The sequence below is a fragment of the Tauraco erythrolophus genome, chromosome 3, assembly GCF_009769465.1.
Source record: "Tauraco erythrolophus isolate bTauEry1 chromosome 3, bTauEry1.pri, whole genome shotgun sequence".
Lineage (NCBI taxonomy): Eukaryota > Metazoa > Chordata > Aves > Musophagiformes > Musophagidae > Tauraco > Tauraco erythrolophus.
In genome coordinates this window covers 91,124,999-91,148,115 of record NC_141467.1, presented here as the reverse complement: position 1 = coordinate 91,148,115, position 23,117 = coordinate 91,124,999, and the positions used below count along the sequence as shown (strand labels likewise).

Here is a 23,117-nt window from a genome sequence, read left to right as displayed (position 1 = left end):
AATTTATTTGTACTCATAAAATGTTAGAGTGTGTAGTAAGGGACTGAAAGTGCAAGAGCTTTACTAGAGCTGCCTTCAGATTCCTTTCCTCCTAATTAGCCCTTTAAATTGGAAACTAAAAACGTAATGTCATACAACCGTGTGATTAAGAGAGTGTCTATGCTATGACTATATAAATGAGCCAACTTGGGAAAAAGATATTGCAATATTCAAGATGACAATAATAACTACAGCCAATAGGAATTTTGCAAGTCAAAGGAAATTGAGGCAGACAGCATTCCAGTACTTTAAAAATCCCCAAATATTAATGCCCTGGTGGCTATATACATCTGATGGTGGGTGTCTTTACCTGATGGAGAAAGTGTCATGGCCTTTAGGAGTGAGTATTTATGAGGATGTGGAATTTTACAGATTGCTACTGTTATAGGTAGAGGAGAGTGGAGAGGAGGCCGTAGAAATCCATAAACAACTGAAAAAAATGTAGAGTTGGAGTTGTTCAGCCTGGAGAAGAGCAGGCTCCAGGGAGAACTTACTGTGGCCTTTCGATATAGAAAGATGAAAAAAGACTTTTTATCAAGGCCTGTAGTGACATGACAAGGGGCAATGGTTATAAACTGAAATAAAGTAGATTTAGATTAGATCTAAGGAAGAAATTCTTTACTGTCAGGATGGTGAAGTGCTGGACCAGGTTGCCCAGAGAAGTTGTAGATGCCCTGTCCCTTGAAGTGTTCAAGGCCAGGTTGGATGAGGCTTTGAGCAACCTGGTCTACTGGAAGATGTCCCTGCTCATTGCAGGGGGTGTTGGACTAGATGACCTTTAAAGGTCCCTTCCAACGCAGACCATTCTATGGTTCTGTGGTCTGCCTTTCAGTAAAAAATGGTTTGTGCTTCATGTGAGGATGACTTTTCCATTCTTGCAGATCTTGCAGTAACGCACTTCTTGCATGTGTGAGAGGGCACAGGAAGCCAAATGAGTTCTTGAACAGCATGGAGATCGGCAGACACACCGAAGCATACCTTGGGTTATGCTCATTGCACTTAGCATACTTATCTATAGAAACTATTATTGAGTATATAATTATCCATGATTTATTCTCCAAGTCCTGTTTTCATGTTAGTCTGTCATCCCCTGAGATTGTCATTTCTTTAGTGATGATACAGAACACTGAAAATATTTCTTCATTGTTTATCTTGGGCATATAAATCAAGTCATTCTTTTCCAGTGTGTTTTTTTTAAGAGTCACCTCTTTACTCTTTGTAATGTGGCTAAAAAAATTGGATTAGATTCACCAGGCAGAAGTATCTACAAGGATGGGCCAGCTGTTCCACTAGATCACTGGTTTCAACAGGTGTCTGTGCCACATGCTGCAGAGGAAGATGAAAAAATGAACACAAACATTGTTTGAAGAAGTAAAATATTTAACAATGTTCATTAAAGTATTGTGAAGTATCTCTTTTTATTGGAGTGGAATCATTAAATAATTAGGTCTGTATATCTGTAAGTCATAGGTCATATCTTGGACCATATGTATGTACAGTTTATTAATCTAAGGAATTAACAATGGTTCTGTCACAATTTGAAGTCAAAAGTAATTTTTAGATAAAGAAAAAAATCCCCAGTTAGGCAATATGTTGAGAGGTCTCTGTATCCGTTGTTTTAGATCTGACATGTTTTGATCTTTCATTGGTGTGCTGCTTTTGACTGGGATAAAGTTAAATTTCTTCGCAGTAGCTCGTGTGGGGCTGTGGTTTGGATTTGTGCTGGAAACAGCGTTGATGGTACAGGGCTGTTCTAGCTGTTGCTGAGCAGGGCTCACACAGTCAAGGCCTTTTCTGCTCCTTACACTGCCCTGCCAGCGAGCAGGCTGGGGGGCACAGAAATTTGGGAGGGGCACAGCGGGAACAGCTGACCCCATCTGACCAAAGGGATATCCCATACCATATGACGTCATGCTCAGCAGTAAAACTAGGGAGGAGGTGGGCAGTGGGGCTGCTGCTCGGGGACTGGCCGGGCAACACTCCGTTGGTGTTGAGCAATTGTTTTCATTTGCATCCCTCGTTTTTCTTGGGTTTTATGTTCCTCTCTCTGTTGTTTGTGTGGTTTTTTTCCTTACAATTGTGTTTTTTTTTTAATTTTATTTTTAGTTATTAAACTGTTTTTCTGTCAACCTGTGAGTTTTGTCACTTTTACTTTTCTGATTCTTACCTCCATCCCACCGGAGGGAGCCCGCAAGTGGCTGTTTCGTGCTTAGTTGCTGGCCAAGGTTAAACCATGACAGTTGGCTATAAGGAAGAGTATTGAGTAGAAAGGAAAATAAGTGTACGAAATTAAAAAAAGGCTGTTCCACATGAGCTGTTTTTAATATCCATGTTTTTTCTTATACTGTTATAGTGTCTCACTTGATTTTCAGTATTCATTGAGGTAAAACAGTGAAGGTTAATTTTCTGTCTTCATCTTGTCTTTGTCTAAGCATGTGATAACTGAACTAAATAAACTGTATTTCCTGTACAAGCATAATATTTTTTACCCTAAAATTACTTTTCACTTTTTTTTATAGTTGTTTGTTAATTTTTATTAGAGAAGATATCAGCACTGTGAATTACTCTGACCAGCCTGATGTATTTCTTCTGTCCTCTTGATTTATTATATTTGACCACAGACCTGTGGTACTCACTGCGTAACAGCTGAAAATCCTCATGATGAGGCTTCTCTAAATGCCTTCAGAGTTTCTGAAGGCATGTCGTATATGTTTATGAGGATCCTAAGACAATGTTACTGTCTGTTACATGGCAAAATGAAAATAATACTGGGACCAAGCTATCTTGAGTGTTTACTGACTTCAGAATCCAAGCAGAAATTTTAAGAGCCTGTTTAAGAAATTTTAAGAGCAAGTTTAAGAGCCTGCCCTTCTCATTAATTTCACTTGCAATAATTAATCATTCTATCTTAACTATGTGTTTCCAGCCGGGAACTGAGTATTAGTGGTTACCTCTAAAATTTCCATTTGATTCTATTAATTAATTTCACAAAGAGAAGCAACTTTGCTCAATATGCTTTTCAAAATATCCAGGTGACTGGGAGATGGGTTTGCGCGCACTGCGCTGCGTTTCAGCGTGGCTTATTGACTCAGCTTAGCTTTGCACTGAGCATGCCCACATGGTTTCCGATTTGGAGCTGGCTTATGTCCGAGTGGCTTGGAGCACAGGCAGAGTGGCTTTCCTTCTGCTTACAAAATGGCACGTCGGTCTACCCCTAAATGCTTTTCTGTCCTTCATAAAACCCTTTTTGTCTCCTACAGTTGCATGCTTTGTTTTACATTTAAAAATGTTTCCCCTTTGGGTAAAGTCCGTAACAATGTGGTTTGTATTTAAATTACACATATCTATAATAGAGTCCAAGAGAAACCCTGTTGAATTTTGTTAATTTTCAAAAAGCATCGTCCAGCATAGGTGGACAAATTGTATTCATTCCTGGTGCTCAGAAGTGAGATTTTTCATCTGGAACTAATAGCAAGGGAATAAATTACAAACATATATAGTATGTTCATAATGCAAAGTATTGGTATGTCAGCTTTGCTTAAGATACAATCTATTAATTACATACACATTTCAAACAGAGCAAATTACAGTCTTAAACGAGTTGCTGAGAACACTTGGTAAATTGGCTAGAGCCTTTTTTTTGTCCTTTTCTCAATAATGCGTGTACGTAAATGCGCAATACGATGCGGGATTACCACAAGCTTCTCAGTTCTTTTCAAAGTTGAATGATCATATGCAATCATCCACAATGCTAAATATAGCTCTCAACTTCGTAAGCTGAAATTTTCTATGTAGCTGTTAGAGTAAGTGTTTATGTGACTGGCATCTTCTGAATGTGGTGCCAGCGTTCTTCAACATGGAAGAAGTTGACTGAAAAGAGGTTCAGTGACTAGTGCAATGGGCAGAGGGAAACACAACTTACATTTTTCATGTTATTTGTAGCCTGTCTGATTATTTGTTGCCATGTTATCTCTCCTCAGATTGTTAAATTGACTGTTTATAGAATGCTTCCAAAAAACCTTCAGAGAAGAACTATGATGCAGAGGCTGCACCTGTTCCCGGAAGATGTGAGTAGTTGTGTAGTTACGTTTTCATTCTTGTGTGATTTGGAGGTGAAAAGGAAATGTTAGTAATAGCAACACTCTTGTCTTAAGTTTACCTTTAAGAAAAATCCAACTGCTTTTTATTTATGAATCTAAACGTAGGTGAAATCTTGATACTTTTTTGTTTATTATTTCACAAAATTATGGGATATAAGACTTGTGAGATTGTCTTCTGTATTTAGGTCAAACACTTAGGACGAAGAATACAGTAGTGTTGACAAATTTTGGTCTGGATTTGGGGGGGAATGGTGGTGTTTTTTTAAGCAGTCAGATAGCTAAGACTTCTCATCTGCCTCAGGTTATTCCAGAAGATATACAGAAGAATCTTCTACAAGAGATTCCTCAGCCACGTGCAGTCCCCAAGAGATTAGATGAATACACACCGGAAGAAATTGCTGCCTTTCCGAAGGTTTGGACTCCGTAAGTATCCTAGATTTTTTTAAAAGGACACTTTGACTGAATATGTGCTATATAGGCTCTCACATTATCAATAAGAAAAAAAAGTAATAATTTATCTCTTTGTCATCTTTTTTTGGAGAGAGGAGATCATTAAAGCAAAGAACAGTCATATTAGAATGGAGTAGTTGCTAAATTTTTTGTATTTCTAGACTTTCTTTTAATGAGAAAAGCTTTACTGAAAATCATGTTTTCAACTCTCTACTTCATCAAAATGAGTTGAGTAGAAAACTTAATTACCCCATTTGAGTTGTATGTGCTCACTAATACGTAACTGTTACCCGTGGCCAAAGGAAACACCACACGGCTCTGTGAAGGAATGATTTATTGTGGGAGGGAACCCTTCAGATTTCTTCCCTCCTTCCCCAGAAGGGAAAGAATTCAGCTAAATTAGACTCTGGAGAGTGGATCTTTGCAGGGAACATACCACATGTTTCTTTTGATAAATAGTTTATTTTCCATGCACAAAATCAGTTCCACAGTAGTTGTGTGGCATATGAATGAGTATTTGTGGTTTGCTTTGTACTGCCACATGCAGCATTGAGGCAACCTGCTAGTGAAAACAATGTGTTAAATTCGAGACATATTCTGATTAGTACCAGTATGATTTTTCTTGTGTTCGTTTTGAGAGTCCTATTTAGGCTCAAGATCCCATTACAGTAGTCAACCGAAAAAGTAATTTTGAAAGATTGCCCCATTCCTGATTATGCTAATAAAATTTAAGAAGAAATGTAACAAGTAGGGAAATGGGGGAAGGTGTAAATAAGCTAACACCAGGACCAGTGTGATGGTCTATCTTCAGTTAGATTACTGGTATTTCTATTTCTGTAGAAGTTTCTCTTTGTCCTGTAAAAATGTGTTCCTGTGTACTTACTGGTACAGTAATCCTAGAAAATAGGCCTGGTATGAGTCTCAAATGGTATGTCATCCTATTGAGTAGTTCCACTGAATTAGATGTTAGCTGCATGTGGACAGAGGTCAGCTGCTGGAATTGTAGCTTACTTGTCATGAGTGTATCTCTCTGATGTCTTGATAGCTGAACAATCGCAGAATGGTCAAGGTTGGATCAGACCTCTGGAGGTCATCTGGTCCAACCCCTCTGCTCAAGTATAAATGAACACTTGAGTAGGACCTCCTTGCACTTCAAAAGCAGAGTGTGCTCATAAGTTCCTTTTGTGGCCCAGGAGCTCTCACTGCTTAAGCCAGACCAATACAATTAAGAAATCCCAGGAACGTATGTAGGACAAATGTCTGTATCCGTTTTGCATGTATTAATAGGACTTGTATTCCTTTGAGGGGAAAACTGAGTAATGTTCCGTTGTTCTGTCACATGTTTAACAGAAACCCAAGTAATTTTTTAGTGAAACTTCTTAATGTTAGTGGGTTTTTGCTCGCAAATCCTAGTAATAACAGGAGAAAGTCTGTGACATTTATCGAGTCTTAAGTCAAGTGAAAAAGTCTGCACAGAACTCTGTATCTGTGTGTAATGTGTATCTGTGCTTGAAAAAAATAATTAATTAAAATATCAAGTGGGTGTTATATGGAGGACACCTAAAAGAAGTGTGTTCTGCACACAAAAAAGGCGTGTTTGTTTATATATCAGTATCTAGACACTCCTGTGTGTTTTTTAATGTGGGTCGACTTAGGTCTTTGTTCTAAAATAGAGGAAGGGCATTGACAGCATAAAAAGCAGAACATTTTGGAAATTACTGAGGTTATGTCCTATTTCTCCAGTGTTCTCATGAATGTGGGTAATACTTTGAAAAGCTTATTGAAAAATCAGTTGTCCTTAGGCTCCCGATTCTAGATGATGCTGAAGTCAAGTCTGTGCATCAGGTCTGTGTTATCTGAGGCACCTCAGTCTTACAGTCTCCATTGAAAGGGAGCAAAGTCCAGTAATGTTTTCAGTCCTCTTCAGGGTGGAAATAGGCAGACTGATTTTGACTTTTTCTAATCTGTATCAGCTATACACATTGCTGTGTTTGTTTTTATCCTCAATACTGTATGGAGTTAAAGTGCTAAGATCTCCTGGTTCCTATGAGATTTCATCGGATTACCCCTGAAGAAGTTTAGACTCTGCAGCAATGACCAGAATTCTGCAGTGCATTAGAGTAAAGCTGATAAGCCTCTTGTGCTGTATGGTATGTTGTGCTCTTGAACTGTCTGCAGTACTAATAAAGATTCTCACATGAAAATTTAGCACAGAATTGGAACCTGGCACTTAGCTTTAACTAGTTGGGAGTGTCCCTTCTGTCAAAGGAAACAGTGTTATGCTGCCAGAGCTTTTGAGTTGCCTTTCTTTGTCCCCAGTCACCGCCATGGTCTTGCTTGAGTTCATCTCCTTGGCACTGGGCCACCTTAATTGTGTTGACATGTAGGTGCATGTGGCAGAGGACAGGTAAACTTGATGCCATCTAGTTTAGTCGTTGCTTTCAAACTAAGCTTCCTAATAGCTTCATGTTAGCATTGAGAAGGCTACTTGAACATGTTGATCTTTGGGGAAGATCTGCAGGTAAGAACACTATTTTAAAGCTAGATTATCATAGAATCATAGAATGGTTAGGGTTGGAAGGGACCTCAAAGATCATCTAGTTCCAACCCCCCTGCCATGGGCAGGGAAACCTTCCACTACACCAGGTTGCCCAAAGCCTCATCCAACCTGGCCTTGAACACTTCCAGGGATGGGGCATCTACAACTTCTCTGGGCAACCTGTTCCAGTGCCTCACCACCCTCTGAGTGAAAAATTTTTCTTTCTTTCTAGATTGGAAGCTAGAATTCCCCTTCCATGTTTTCTTGGAACCATTCCTCCAGAGGAATTCAAAGCACAGAGAAGATATGCATTCCGGTTTTTGTATTTCTCTCCTCTGTAGTCTTGTCCTGATCAGTTTTCAGTAAGCACTATCTGTGTACAGTCCTTTTAATTCATGCCAGTTGCAGAGACTGGGGAGTGCTGCTGCCTTAGGAGCCCTGCAGCTGATCTGGAGGCTTCTCACTGAGAGGTTCATAATGCTACTCCTATGGGATAGGTGGGTAACTCCAGCGGGTATTCTGGTGAGAAGAACCAGGGGAATTGGTGGACCTGGGAGGAATGGAAAAGAGAGCCTGAAATGAGTGTGAGTGAATGCTAGAGAGGAGTGGAGTTAGTTGGTGCAGGGTGGGGTCAGGAGAAACGGAGGGGAGTTTGAGAGAACTTTAACGCTCTGAGTGGAGAGACTGGGCCAGAAGTTTCCCTTCAGTCAGCTACTCTAGCTAGAGCCACTTTTAAAGGCGGAAGGACATACCTGACACTGTTGCCATATTTTGCTGCCTTAGACTCTAGTCCTGCCTTCTTTTTTGCTCTCAGGAGCTGGTAAGACCTAGCAGAGGGATCAAGGATGAAGGTGGTTGTCTACCATTTCTCCGCTAGCCGCAGGGCTCATCACTGTAGTCGCTGTTGTAATTTCGGCTTCTTGTCCTGGCCTGCAACCAGACCATTGTGGATGTCAGATATTAGTGTCAAATAGATGAGTTGTAATTTAACCTTTAGCTCACTTCTCTGGCAGTTTTGATGTTGGACAGAGTTTCCAATTTGAAATAATGAGAAAAATAATACTACTTTTCTTCTGTCTGAGTGAGTAAATGTATTATGGTGATTCTCTAGCATTCAGAGTGCTATGGAGGGGAAGGGCTTAGTTGTGAAATAAAAGATAGAGAATTGAGCAAATTTGGTAAAATAACTTTCTGATGCGATAAGTAAAACACAGAAGTCTGTAAAAGATGACTTAAAGTGAATTTTAACAGTCACTCTTCTGATTAAAGTGCCATCTGGAGTGTCTGAGAATAGACAGCTTTGCACCGAAGGCACTAAAAGAAAGGCTATATGAATATGCAGCTGTGATAGACTCTGCTTTCTGAACTTTTTCAGTGTGTGTGAGCCCATTGAAGAAGTAGTGTTTGCTTTGTTCCTTTCAAAGACTGTAGAAGCAACAAATATTTAAATATTTGCCTGTTCTTTAATGATGTCACCTTTTCAGAGGTTTGTAGCAAAAAGGTTCTTTTAAAAATGGGTCAAAAAGGGGAAAAAATAATGTAGACAGCTTTGTTCAACAAACCAAAGACAAGTTAGTTAAAATATGATTGTATAAATCTGATATTCTTTATAATTTGAGATGTACTGGAAAAAAAATCAAGTACCTGACACGAAAATTGTTTCAGAAGAGAAAATTTAAAGGGAACATGGGTTGTTTTTTGGAAATCCAAATATTGCAGGTACGTAGGTGTATCTCAGAATGCAAAACTGACTTTCTGTTTGGGTTCTTCATCATTTTCTTCTTTTCCAGCTGATAGGCTGCCTGGGGAGGTTGTGGAATCTCCAACCTTGGAGATGCTCAGAGCTCAACTACGCAAGTTCCTGAGCACCCTGATCTAATGCTGAAGTTAGTCCCACTTTGAGTGTGGTCCCTTTTGATGCAAATTATTCTATGGTTCTTTATATATGATGAAAGTAAACAAACATAGACAGTAAAATAGATTAATATTTTAATAACCTGTATTTAAAAAAAAAAAAAACCACAAAACAGTGCATAGGTTGCTAGTAGTGTTAGTCCTGTTTGGCTTTTCCCTGGAGTTGTTGTTTGTTACTCTGTACTGATGTCTTAGAAGTCTGGATGAGAGCACACGGTGCTAAAATGAGTAGCCTTTTCTTGTCCTCTGTGTCCTGTATGTGAACTGCATTTGGGATATAAAAGGCCTATATATTTACTGTTGTGTGCTTTAATCTGTGAGATTCTGCAGAACCCATAGATGACTTCCAAGCAGTGAAAGCAGTCCCTACAATAAACCAGAAGAAGAAGGATGCAGAAAAACTATAAACTCAAATTTTTTTCTTTTTCTTCGGGTGGTTTTAGTAGGTCTTCCTGCATTACATTACTTTTATTTTTAATTATTACTTATCCTCTATGAAGTTCTGAGCCTAGTGACTGCTGTATTTAACAAAGGATAAAGGTTCAAAGGAGAATTAAATTTCTCTGAGAGAGAGAGATTTAGAAAAAAATAATTAAAGGGAGACACTCTTTCTGGCACACCTTCTTTCTATGGAGAAAAAAAAAAAGACTTGGTATTCGCCCTTTAACAGTAGCTCTATCCCTCTATCCTTTAATGGAAAAGATCAAATGGAAAGCATAGCTTGTGTAAAGGTATGTAAGGCAATAAAATACAGGTAAACACAATTATGACAAGAAAATTAATCTGTAAGGTTTTACGTTAAAACTTACACCCAAGAAATGTACCTCACTGTATATAAAATAGCCATAAGACAGATAATAGGGAATTAAGAGAAATTACTGAATTTATGAGAAGTTACTAGTATTAGGAGCCTTTTTCGCTTTAATCTGAAGTAACATGTAAATAATTTTCATTTGGAATGTAAAGACAACATGCTCAGTGCTGCTAATGACCTCATTGGGCTTTTTACCTATATTTTGTATCAAAATGTCTTGCTATAGATGTTTTTTTAAAGGCTGTTTTGCTGGTACTTGGAGACTGACACACCATAGACAAATATCCAGTGTCCAAGTGGAACACTAAAACAGAGAAATGTTTTTTGGTGAAAGCACAGGTCTGGTGTGGAAATGTAGCAAACAGTTTGTTTTTCAGAGTGGAAAACCTTCCTGTCACCCCTCCTTCCACCGCAGCAGAGTTCATCATGGTACATCAGATGGAATCCCGCTCTATGAAAGCGGAGAATTAAATGTCAGAATATTTCCAGTGAGAGAGATTTTCTTTGAGCGTGCTTTCCTTTTATCCCTAACCTCAACCAATTGACTTCCCAAATTGAGCAGAGCTTGTCTTAGATCCTCGATGGAGAGGTCTGAAATAAGTGTGGTGGAAAACTGTGTAGATATAGGAAAGCTAAATTACATCTTTTCCAGTCACATTTAGAGGGGAGAAAGATCAGAAACTAGTTCCTTTGATGGAGTTCCATTTTGTAGCGTCTTACCATGAATTAAACCATTATTTCAGGTGTGTTTGAACTTTCAGGTTGTATGTCTTTTAAATGAGTTTTAAACAGAAATCATCACCGAATTTGCCAGTCACATATGACTAAGCAAATAATTCTGTTCCGTAAAAGCAAGGATACATCAGATGAATGTGTAATTTTTCCTGTTATATACCGTTTTGAAGTTGTTTAACTGTCTGGGTGTATATGTATGTTTTTAGACAGTTTTAAAGGCAGGAAATTGTTTTTGAATGAGTATTTAAATAAGAATGTTACCAAATACATAGAACAGCAGCTCTGTGTTGTTCCAGTTAGATGGACACATTCCTGAGAGTTTCCCCTAAGAAAGCAGAGCCATCTGATTTCCAGGAGCGCGCTGGGGCTGGGGCTGGTGAGCATACTGAGCGCCTGTTCCACTGCCAGCCGTAACAGGAACCCTCCTCGGGCCAGACAGCCTCTCACTTGTCTTTCTGGGGGAAAAAATGTCCTTGAACACTTTTGACGTTTTTAAAACTTGATGTATTGTAAACTCGAAAGTTTGGTTTAAGAAAACTGAACACCTTTTTAATGTTTATTTTTCTGAGCAACTTGCCTAATTTCTGGCCCCCATCTCACATCCTGCTTTGTAGGGGGTTGCAGAACCTGGCCTGAACCCTAATTTTGTTTCAGCTGAGCAGTGTGGGCTGGTCAGGGTCCCGGTGTTGACACTGCGTGTCACCCCATGGCATAGCACACAGATTCTTGCTAGTTTATGAGCAACACTCCATGGCTTTGAAAGCAGAGAATCACAATGTTCTCGGAAAGAAAAGTTTGTAGGTGGTGAAACACAGGTATGTTGGACACCTGTGAACTGCAGACGGCTCCAATAATCCTCTTGTACATCCTGTGCTTATGACATGATGGTTGTAAATTCCGCTTCCAGTTCTTCCCTAGCTTCGTGTTTCTTAAAGCCAGCCTTGCCAGCCTCAGGCGGCCTGAAGGCTGCTGCTGATGTTCCTAGCAAACAAATTTGTAGGCACTGGTAAACAGAAAGGCTTTTGGATTAAGAGATCTTCTCAGCCACTGTTGCCTTTTCTGTTTGCTGTCTTCCAAGATAACTGGAACAGTAGTTGTCTTGCCCAGTTTTACAGTTTCTAGGGAAAGTTCCTATTTTTAGTCAAATTATTTCTGGGATGTAGTAGTAACAGAGCTGAAGAAGCAGCCAGAAATATCCCGGATGTGTGACTGAAATGATGTTACAAACAGTACTTTTATAAATGCAAGATGCTGGCAGTTTTATTTTATGAAGTGGTTTGTCTGTTAATTTCCTTAGATGACTTTACAGGGAGCCAACACCACAAGACACCTTGCATTATATTGGATACAAAAATGATTTTTGCAGTATTTCCAGTGATGTGCTGTGTTCGAAAGCTTATAACTTGCAGTTAATACCAAGTTTGTAAAACGCTGTTTGTTCTACAATGAAATATAAGATCTAATAAATGAAAAATTGGGAGGTGGTTACTCCAGCTATATGGAGGAGCTCAGAAATAAAAACATACAAGATTTCCTCCAAAATGGTGAGGTCTTGAGCAATTTTTGAAAGGACCATCTCAAGTTTATTCATAAGCCTTTAAAAATTCTGCACTGAAATAAACATACTCCAGCTGTTTTCTTTGTTCTGACTTCGTTGCAGAGTGTATCTGCAGCGTTTTGAGTTTTGAATTGTTTGTAGCATGCTTCACGTCATGGTGTTCAGTTCTCTTCTTGGACTATGGGGTGTTTCTGTACTAGGAATAAGTTCTGTTCCTCCAACTTGAGTGCTCATCTTCTCTCACAAAGCAGGGCTGGCGTGTACCCAGTGTTCAGGGAGGAGGTGGCCAACACAAACCTCTGTGAAAGACTTGAGCCAGTCTTACTTTTTCCTAAAACCAGAAACTGTATAGACCAGGAAAAAGCTATCCTGCCAATACAGCCCAATCCTGTTCCAATGTGCTCTTTGAGGAATCCCTCTGGAAGCTCATTTTCTGTGGCTTTTTTGGTTCTCAGCAGGAATTCCAGTAACTAACTGGAGATCGTTATCCTCCATTAAAATCTGGGAGCTATCATTGGTAACTTTTTTTTATAGTAAGGGCATAAAAGTATCTCATGATTTTGTGTAGAATTTAACTTAACAGAAGTCTTGAGGTAACGGGGTGTCACATTTCAGGCTACCAGAGCTGAATCTAAATTCCTGTGGACAAAAAGCCATATGGATACTTGAGAAGAAAATTGCTCTCCTCTCCATTAGGTTTTAATTGCAGACAGCAGCTGAATACTAATTGAGAAGGGTCAGTAGCTTAATCATCTTAGAAATCTAAAATTTCATGTTTAGATTGTTTAGCATATTAAAGTGAATCACTGGCCTTTCTTTAGTGTGCCCAAAACACATCGATGCTACTGGTTCTCATACCCTTTTCCTGGGTGCAGCTTGTGTTGTAGCTAAAACTAGAGTTTGAAAGTAAGAAATTTAATAAATGGGTAACTGGGCACTTCACTTCAGCTGTCTGAAGAGGCTCTCAAAAAGAAAATTCCAAAGCTACTTTCCTCTTCCCCTAAAATCTGTTGATCTCATATGCGAGAATAGAAACTAAATTGATGGGAATTTGACAAGCAATGTGAGAACAATTGTATATGATAGTGTTGAACCACTTGCCCAGATGAAATTAGAATTAGGTTATTTTTTAATTGCTCTTTTATAAATGTCTAGATTTGCTTTTTTCACTTTTGGTGCTAACAGTAAGTCCAGAAAGCATTTCACCATTCCTTTACCCACTTCTCTGTTTATTTGAAGAATAACGTAATTCTTTGGACAAAGCCAAGTGTATAGTGCTGTTCTTTCTATAGTCCTACAGTTTTTAGCGGAATATATCACTTAAAGAAAACCTTTTCATTTGCAAAAAGCATCATCTTGCTGAGATGAGGTTTACGTGTGCATTGCATTGATTTAACTTAAATAATTTCACAGACAGAATTCATACAATCCAGGTCAAAATCTGTGATTGACAGTAATTTTTAAACAGCTTAATTCAGTTTTCCTTAATTTTTTTTTAGGGAAACTGAGGTTGTAACCAGTCTATTTTAAATTGTAATAAGCCATTCTTAATTTCACTAAGAGTACCTAAATGCATATTAGCATTGGTTTAGATAACCTGATTTATGGACACTTTTTAAAAATTAAAACAAGTGCAAGTTTTATGTAGGAAAAAGACCAAACTGCGGTCAGGGACCACAAAAGATTTATCTTCAGCTTTGTGCACCAGGAAAGTGTTAGTCTGTAGCGCTGTACTGGCGTAACAGTATCCACAAAGCCACCATTTCTTAGTCCATTCTGTTATTAAATGCAGCTTCTGTTACTGTGGCTTATTCTCCAAGTGAAGTAAGTTATACTTGTAGAAATATTTTTAGCCAAAATGATAGCCTGCATGAGAACTACACCAGTATAGAAAATGTTCTTTTGCCCTCAAGCAGAGCAAAAATTTCATGGTTTACAAGAGGTCAAGGTGGTTATTGGAAATTTCATGATAGTTTAAATATCATTAGCTGATTCACTGATTATTTTACTAGAAGCGTAGAGCTACTCTGGGATAGTAGGTACATCTTGAGTAGAAAAATGATTCAGCTCCCCTCCAGCTCCAAACTCTGTTGATATTTGAGTGTAACCACATAATTTAGTTTTACAGAGAATGATAGCCATGCCTAATCCTTGGGTTTTTATTTAGAACTGTGATTAATCAAACAGATGAAATGTGTGCAGAAATCTGTTTTAGCTATAGTGCACTTACCTAATAGCTATTGACTTTGGCACAACATGCAAAGTGTACCTGAAAAATATATATATTCCTCTTGTTTCGGAGTTTACAGTACATTTTGGCTCTGTGTTGAAGACCATCTTTTAAGTTTGTCTATGAAAATGAATCTTAAGATACTCAAAACTTTATCATTGTATTCATAAATTAACCTTAAAAAGCATATCAGATAAACGACAAATTTTGTGCTGTATGTATTGTGCAACAGTTTTATAGAAAAATAATAAATGGATATGAAAGATGAGCCGTGGAATTATCCTGTGTAAGCAGCTGACTGTCAGCAGTTAGCAATAATCCCACATCCCTGTGATTATGATTTCCATAAATATGAAGAAGAGCATCACGGTAATACAGATGGAGTGTGCCTGCTACCTCAGAGTAATTGGGGTGGATACTAAGTGGCATGATCAATCCACGAGGTCGTTTCACTAATTGGTCTTCCCTCATCTGTCGGCTTCTGTTAGAAGCCACGGTGTTCATAAACTCTCCTAAAAGACACATTTATGAGCCACTGGGTATCATTGGTTAACTGCTTAACAAATTTGGGGATAATTTAGAAGTACTTTAACACTAATTAAGTGATGTTTCTTTGTGCATTTTAGTTTTTCAGCCAAGTTCAAAGAGATTTTATCCCTGTTGTTACTTAGAATTCTTGAAATCTGTGTAGGAAAACCAAGCAGAGCTTCTGTAAAACTACACAGTCATCCTGAAGACTCATTCAGCTCCTGAACAGCTCATTCTGCTATTCTTCAGGAATCAGGGGATGGGAGTAAAGCCAGTGGAAAAAAAATCTATCATAGCAGCCACAGACCTAGAATCCTCTGGCATGAGTTACTATCACAGTTACCAAAACATTTTGAGACTGATACTTTTTATTTTTTTTTTTATGGATAACTCTTATAAATAGGAATCCTACCAGACATGAAGTTTTTTAAATAACGGGGAATGTTGCACAGACTGTGACTGGTAAAGATGGTTGTGCCTTTTATATAGGACAGTTATTAATTTTTATAGATTTTTTTAATGCATCTGTAGTGGTTTTTCCTCATTCATGGAAGCAGTGAAATCTTAACAGAATTCTAAAGCCTGTTCTTTTCAACTTTTGCTCTTGTACCACTGCTTTCATCTCTGTCAGTTTATTAGTGTGCAGGATTGGTTAGCCTTAAGGCACTGCCCTTTCAGAGTGCTGGTGCAAGGTTAAATCCTTTCTGAGCACTCACTGTTACTGCTGGTGGGATTGCAGAGGTACGGGGAACTCTGGCTCTCCGGGTCACGTTCTCAGATGGTGAGGTAATTGCCGCAGGTGAAGAGAAAAATGCAATTTGAGATCTTCAAAGCTTCCAAACCAGGTGTGCATTGCTGAGTCAAGAGCAGGTATTGACAGGTCACTTCTGCAGCAGCATTGACAGTCTTATCCTTAGCAGAGGCAGCTTTGAAACCATTAGTTAGCGATCATGAATACACGCTTATAAGTGCACAAATGACTCTAGTAACTCCATGAAATCATACTTTTTACAATTTCTTTTGACATGCCTAAGAGAATGCCACATAACAAGAAAACTATTCTGAGTAGAGATTGTTTATTGAGATGACTGTCTAGGTTTTTTGAGCTTGAAAGAAGATATGGTCATGTTATCAAATGATATTTTATGAGCAGCATGCGGTCAGAAAAACAGGCAGTGGTGTAATTTCTCTGGGGAGAAGAAGGAAGAGCAATATCTATTATAAATTGTATTGTTATAACTACTGCCTATGAATTTAGAAGTTCTAAGAAACAGAATGATTCGGATTAAAATAATTAGTTTTGAGGAAGTATTCCTTATTAAAAATGAAGAAAAATATTTTTAAAGGATTGTCTGAGAATCAAAATGCTTTAAAGGACTGTAAAATAACTTGTTTACATATAAAATTGACAGTGTCATATATTACTGTGGAGCCTTAACTTTATTCTTTCTTTGAGGTAAGTAATGCTATTTTTTACTGTAAGGACAATCATAGAATCATAGAATGTTTGGGTTGGAAGGGACCTCAAAGATCATCTAGTTCCAGCCTCCCTGCCATGGGGGGGCTGATCTTGTGCTCACCTAGAAATAAGGCTGTGAAGATGGCCTATATATTTTTGAAATCAAGACATTTGCAGTCTAATGCAGACTGGTGATTGCTTAGATTTGGCCTTCACAGACAGAGTAGCAGCTTCCTTATTTTATTTTTTCTGAGACCGTTTTACCTCCACAAAGCATTGCTAGGCAAAGGGAAACATCTTTGCTGGAATGTGCTGACAAGAATTTAATAAAGATGGAACTGTGCAGCAAGTCTGTTCAGGCTTGATGGAAATAAATATTCACTCCAGGAGTTGAAAGTTGAACACATTTAACTTTTGGAGAGAGTCTCTGTTCTGTCCACTTTGACAGGAAAAACACCTCAGGAAGAGCACATTTCACAGCATACTGAAAAAGAATATTGAATATTATGTGGGGGTTCCCATCATCACTGCAACTATGCAAACAGGTCTCTTTGTATGTTAGTTTGAGTTTGCCATCTGAGATATTCAGAGGCTGAGGTCATAGCTTCAGGAACATTTCTTTTGGCAAAAAGGCTGGGTTTGAGTATCATCCATCACTTTTCCTGCCTTTCCATTCTGCTGTGTAGCAATGGAATAAAGAGAATCAGGAAGCTGACCGAGATTAAAGATAACCCAGCTGCACAAACTGGTGCATGTTAGAGTTGATGGGGCTTGTTAGGGAACCTGCTTAAGTTACTCTTCTGCTAACATATATCATCAGCAAACTTCAGTGTTACTTCAGCACAGGTAGTTTAAGCTTCGTTTGGAATAAATAAAATGGATCTTTACTTAAAGTGCTGTGGGAAGCGCTGCCTTTCTTCACTGACTTGAAGAGACTTACCTCCCTAGGCCAAAGCTTGCCGTTGTGAATTGTCTTCAGCTTCTGTGCAGGTTTCACACAGTTCCAGTTTTGTCTGAAAAGCAATTCTAACTGCATCATTGTACTAACCGCAGACCAAATTCAATATATTTGAATGGTTGAGGTTGGAGGGGACCTCTGGAGATCATCCGGTCCAACTCCCTGCTCAAGCAGGGCCGCCTGGTTGCCCAGGACTGTGTCCAGATGGCCTTTGAATATGGCCAAGGACAGAGACTCCAAAACCTCCCTGGGCAACCTGCGCCAGTGCTCTGAGTAACTTGTTTCCTGAGTAAATAGGCTGCCCAGGGAGGTGGTTGAGTCCCCATCCCTGGATGTGTTTAAGAAAAGGGTGGATGAACTACTTAGGGATATGGTTTAGTGGGGGATTAGGGACGGTTGGACTGGGTGATCTCTAAGGTCTTTTCCAACCTAGAAATTCTATGAAATTCTATGAAATTCTAAATACTACACAAGGTTTTATTCTGCTTTCTGCAGGATCGTGCACTTGCAGTGTCCCAGGACTGTGGTATTTTTAACTGTATGTTTTGTAATACAACTTCTACAGTAGTGGTACTACTGCTGTCCGTGGTGGAGCTTTTCTGATGTGGGCGTTACGGTGAGGGCTAAAAAGACACAAACTGTAGGTGCATATATCTGTGATTTTGATGTATTAAGGAGGCATTTGGCTTATTTTGTTACATAATGGGTCTTAATTTCAGAGGTGTCTTTTTTTATTTGTTTTTTTTTTGTGATTTTTTTTTAAATGCCTGTACTTTCACTCCTGATACTTTACTCGTTTCTTTGTATACTGTAGACTGGATCAACTCTTTCTGAAATGATTACCATTAACACCTGTCTTTGATCAAAAGATAAGAACAATAATTCTTTTCAAAATAAAGGCAAATTCGAGACTGTTTAAAAAATTGACATCTCAACAGAGAAGTTTTGCAGGGTATTGGTTTACAAGAGATATACTCAAGCATGTGTGTGAGAGAAATCAAAGTTATAAAACAGACTCAACTAGACCCAGTGTGCCTCCAGAGAAAATCTTAGCCCATGTTCTCGGGCTTAGTTTGATCTTCATTTTACTTCTTGGTGTGGGGTACAGGCAAAGAAGTTGCAGATTCCCTGTAAATGGGAAAAACTCTCTTGGTCCACTTGATTCCTTCAGTGTTGAAGAGTGTAGGGCTGGCATCTATTCAAAAGATGGAGTTGATGTGAAATTAATTCTGCAAAGTTTTGGGAAAAAGAAAGTGCTAGCAGTTACAGTGGGGACCACCAAGAACCTTTTGTTTTCCATAACAAATCCTATGAACTGCATGTATGTGCAGGTCTACCTATTTTGTAAAGTCAAATGACTGTGGATTGTCAGAATTTTACATCAACTGTATTCTTCTTCTGATAGCTGTGAGTATGCAAGAAAGTTGGGAGAATTTAAGATATTTAAAATCTATAACGAGAGCGTAAGACCGGCTCTTCAGTTTCTTTTACTCAATGGTAAAGAATTTAAGAGAGAGAAGACTGAGAAGCATGGCATAATTGAATGTTAATTTAATTTACTGGCTGTTTTGCCTAGAATTCACTGGACTGTGTCTTAATGCTTTTTATGTGCAGTATAAAATGTTAGTGGGACAAATATTTTTTTACTTGTTTTAGTGGCAGACATCTGCTGCACAGACTAATGTTGCGTATTTTCAGTAAACCTATAATATTTTGCCTTTCAGCTTTGATTTCAGAGATGTTAGTTCCCAAGTTCTGCCTCCTGTGTCCCCTTGTCTTGGAATCCTGCTGTCAATAGACAGTAATTTTTATTTTTTTTTTCCCCAAGAATGTTACTTTTTTTTAAAAAAAAAAAAAGAGAAGAATCTATGTGAAGTCTTGCCTTTGGGTGAATTTCTGAACCATCTCTTCTGGGAGGTATAATTTCCTTTGTTCCACGAGCATAATCTCAGTGCTTTGCTGAGGAAGGGCAAAAGCGCTGCCATCGAAGAAGAACTCTTGCATGAATTTATGTCACTTATCAATGAGCAGTTATCCATTGGTTTTCACAAGTAGTTCATAATTCTCTCGGAGTAGACAAGGTTTTTGTGGGTTCATATTCTTCGTCTGACAAAATATTTATAATGCTTTTGCCAGAGGCAGTGTTTTTCAAGGCTTAGCTTTCCTAGTGCCAAGGACTCTTCAAAAGCAGAGATTGTGGCCTCCAATAGCCAAGTACTAGTAGGCATAAAAGCCTACTGTGGCAATAGAAAAGGCTTTAAAAACTTCTGTGTTTGTTCACACAAGTGTTTCAGTCTAGAAAATCCTGCCTTTAAGCTTCATTAACTTTGTAAGACTGCAAACTAAGAGTCCAATGTTTTATGCATTTAACTTTTAAGACAATGAGCACTAAGGTTGAAATGCAGATTACAAGCAAGAAAAAAAAAATTAATTAGATTTTCACTCCAGACCAAAGTCCTGTGAGACCTCTAGCTCTGCAGCACTCCAGCATAACCCTCGATTGAAGTTCTGAATGTGCTGTTTGAAGAAAAACGCGAAATCCTTTGAGCAATGTGCAAGAGGATGAATTGGCCTATAAAAAATGAGTGGTTACTATAAGCTGCAAGACAAGGATGTCTCTACCATGCTGCATCTGTAAAATCTTTCAGCACGAGTCCACCTGTCTAGGATGGATGCAGTGATAAAGCTTCTGAGTCACTGCTGAGAATTTCTCAAAATCCCACTTTCTTAAGACACCACAAACAGTGTGATGTAATGAAATATGTGTGCAGGGGTGAGGTCCGAGTAACAAAACGTGGAATATGTCTGAGTACTGAAATCCAGGCATCCAGGAAATGTGACTTGACTTTCCGATGCATAGCAGCGGTCAAATGTTCTGTTCAACATTAAGCAAGTGCGTTAACAATGTATATGGTGCTTACAGCAGTTCTTTCTTGCACAGAAGATAAAAGTCCAAATGTTAATACAGAATATGCCATTTAAATGGAAAACAAAGCAGCTTTATGATTCATTTCAGTCTGAGCACTAGCTTGTCTTTATCATTGTTCTTCAAAATTCATGTAATCATCAAATTTTATACGATACACTTGAAATAGCACAGACTGGATTCCAGAGTCGCTTTCACATAAGATCCTACAGGCTCATACATGAACTGCATGAATGGCTTCACTTTGCAGTGCTGTTGGTTGAAAAATACTAGGTCTGGAGCATATAATTTTAATGACTGATTAAGTATTAGATTTCTATATGGCATCTCTGCAGCCACCTAAACTCTCTGTCCCCGAAGTAAGCTCCCTGCATCCATCACTATCTGCTTTTAATTTGCATTGAGGAACAAAATTAATGATAAAATTTATGACCATTGGAAATTTAACTGGGTTTACTGTGGTGGATTGCAGCTTCTCCTGCATTCTAGCCTTTGCTTTCATTCAGCTCCACAGCAAACCCACTGACCCAGCATCCCATTACATGTTACGAAACCTTTGTTACTGCGCCTGTTTCTCGGGTCTGGTGAGACACAGCTGACAGGAGCGCTGCATGAGGGCAGCCATCAAAAGAGCGGAGAGCGCCGGGCTCCGTGTTTGTGGCAGGCGGTACTGCGCCGGGCGGCGTGTTTGCACGCGGGCACAGGGTGCTGAGAAGAGCAGGCTCTTCCCGCGGCACACACAGGATCTGTTAGGGAGGCAGGCTTGCAGCCTGCCCCCAAACTGAGCGTTCTTCCGAAAACCGTGATAGAGTCTGGTCCTGTGCCCTCAGGTTCAGGGACTGTGTGGTTTCTGTGGCTGTGGCTGTGTGGCAGGCAGAGCAAGTGACATGTGCTTGAGTAGGAAATTGCAGAGGATTGCCAACAGCAGTCTGTCGTCTGAATGTTTTCCACATTTGTCATCCTAGCAGAAGGGATTGCAGGACCTTTAAGACTTAAAGAAGGTTTTTCTTTAAATCATTAGTTTTAATTATTCCAGTTGTGTTGTGGGGGACAATGCTGTTAACTTAAAACTTGCCAACTTTTGCATGGATTATTTATTTTTTAAAAGTGTAGACAAATTAATACTAGTGCTTAAAGTCATTGTGAGACTGCATTCCATTAAATACGCTTTTTGTTTTGCTTCGGAAAGTAAGAGTGGCTTGTAAGAAACACCTCGACCAACTAGTCCTGATGTCTATAAATTCCAGAGGTCTTAGTAAACTTTGATTTGTTTTGTCTTTCTAATGTAACCCAGAAAAGATTCATCAGCACAAAACCAAGCACCAGAATAAGGAAGTAAAAGTAGATGTGGCTGTTACTGCATCCTTAAAGCAAAGCTACTGTACTTCCCATGCGTTTCTTAAAGCACTTTTTTTTTTTTTTTCCCCCCAGACCTAAAAATTTTCGAAGGAAGTAATAATAGAAGAAGAACAGCTGCCATCAGGAATGTCTCTCCTCCTTGAAAAAAAAATTCTTCTAACATGAAAGCATCTGTGTATCTCAGTCAGTGCTTCTATACAGAATGTTTTTGATGGATGATAGCAAACTTTATTTGGAAAGATTATAAAAATTACTATATTTAAAACAGCTAAGAATGGATATGATGCTGTTAATGCCACCTGTACTCTGTGTTGTATGAGCTGGTATTTGTTAATTACATTTGTTTTAATACTATTATTAAAGAATTGATACATTTTTAATGGATATTTACATGGAAACAGTACATTGTGTACTGAAATTGAAGTTTCTCACTCTGAAAGCCGTGAAACTTGAATTCCGTGCAGTAGGAGCAGTGACTAGCTGTGGTCACAGAGCTCCCACAGACGGCACACTAGTAAATAATCTGATTTGCTCCTCTGGTAAAAGAGGTGATCCATCCTCACACAGCCTGGTGAACGGGAGGATGCCAGTCTTAGTTCAGAAAACGGGAATCGTTCATGTAGAACTTGTTCTGTCTTTGGGGAATGTGAAAAAAACAGCAGCTTGAACCGTTTATTACTTCTGCAATACGTTGTGCGGTTCTTCTGACAGCCTGTTCTAGAACGCGGAGTGTATGTGCCGCATGACATGAACAGTGAGATTTTCCTGAATGCGCGTCCATGCAGGCCGGCAGTTCCTTTATCTTTTGAGGTGAATACACCCACTGAGGTTACTGTGGTGGTGGGAAGCAAAGTCAAGCTTACTCCAGAGCCAGATTACGTTAGAAAAACACAACTCCTCTGAGGAAGCAGTGCACATACCAAACATGCGGACGTGCGTACTGTAGGGTGTTAGAGATAAGAAAAACATGAGAACGTGCATCTTGGGGGGATGAGGAGATGGTGAGATTTGTGATGGTCATTTTTCATGTCCTGTGGGAGTTAATCGCGCAGTCTTCAGCAGCGTTCTAGAAAGAGTTGTTCTGCACGACACGCTTTGCCTGTAGCTTAACCTGTTCATTATGACCAAAGAAGCATTTGGTCATGACCATAATTTTTCATCCTGAAGCTTTGGCCATCTTTTGATTGGGAATGCCATGCGGTGTGCTTGCAACACTGAAAATGAAGCCAAGGGGAAATCAGTTTATGCTCACAGAGGGCCTGTTTGCTACAGGGAGGAAAATTGCAGCATTTTACAGTGTCTGGAGTTTCTTGGATGCAGGAAGTGTGACGTTTCAGTTCTGACAGAACCTATTGCTGGAATACTGCAGAGCAGCAAGGACAACGTGTGTTTTGGAGGTGGTACTGTCTGCTAGATTGCATCCAAACGGCAAGCTGTGTTGGTGGGAAAGGTCTACCTCCAGGAACTGCATAATGGAATGGAGGCAAGTATTGAGTAGGGTGATAACT

General features: G+C 39.1%; 1 protein-coding gene across 2 annotated transcripts in view; it reads left to right on the top strand.

The window, feature by feature from the left end:
* MRPL13 (mitochondrial ribosomal protein L13) overlaps positions 1–21,989 on the top strand; it is a 34,497-nt gene extending 12,508 nt beyond the window's left edge. The window contains exons 5-7 of one of the 2 annotated variants that reach the window (XM_086609548.1): positions 4,020–4,106; positions 4,441–4,562; positions 21,682–21,989. In XM_086609548.1, the coding sequence (XP_086465674.1) occupies positions 4,020–4,106; positions 4,441–4,562; positions 21,682–21,706 (234 nt within the window). In that variant the 3' untranslated portion in view covers positions 21,707–21,989. Of the gene's footprint in view, positions 1–4,019; positions 4,107–4,440; positions 4,563–17,819; positions 17,963–21,681 lie in introns of those variants that run through there. The other variant, XM_086609547.1, reaches the window with a different exon arrangement.
* The last annotated feature ends 1,128 nt before the right edge of the window (positions 21,990–23,117 follow it).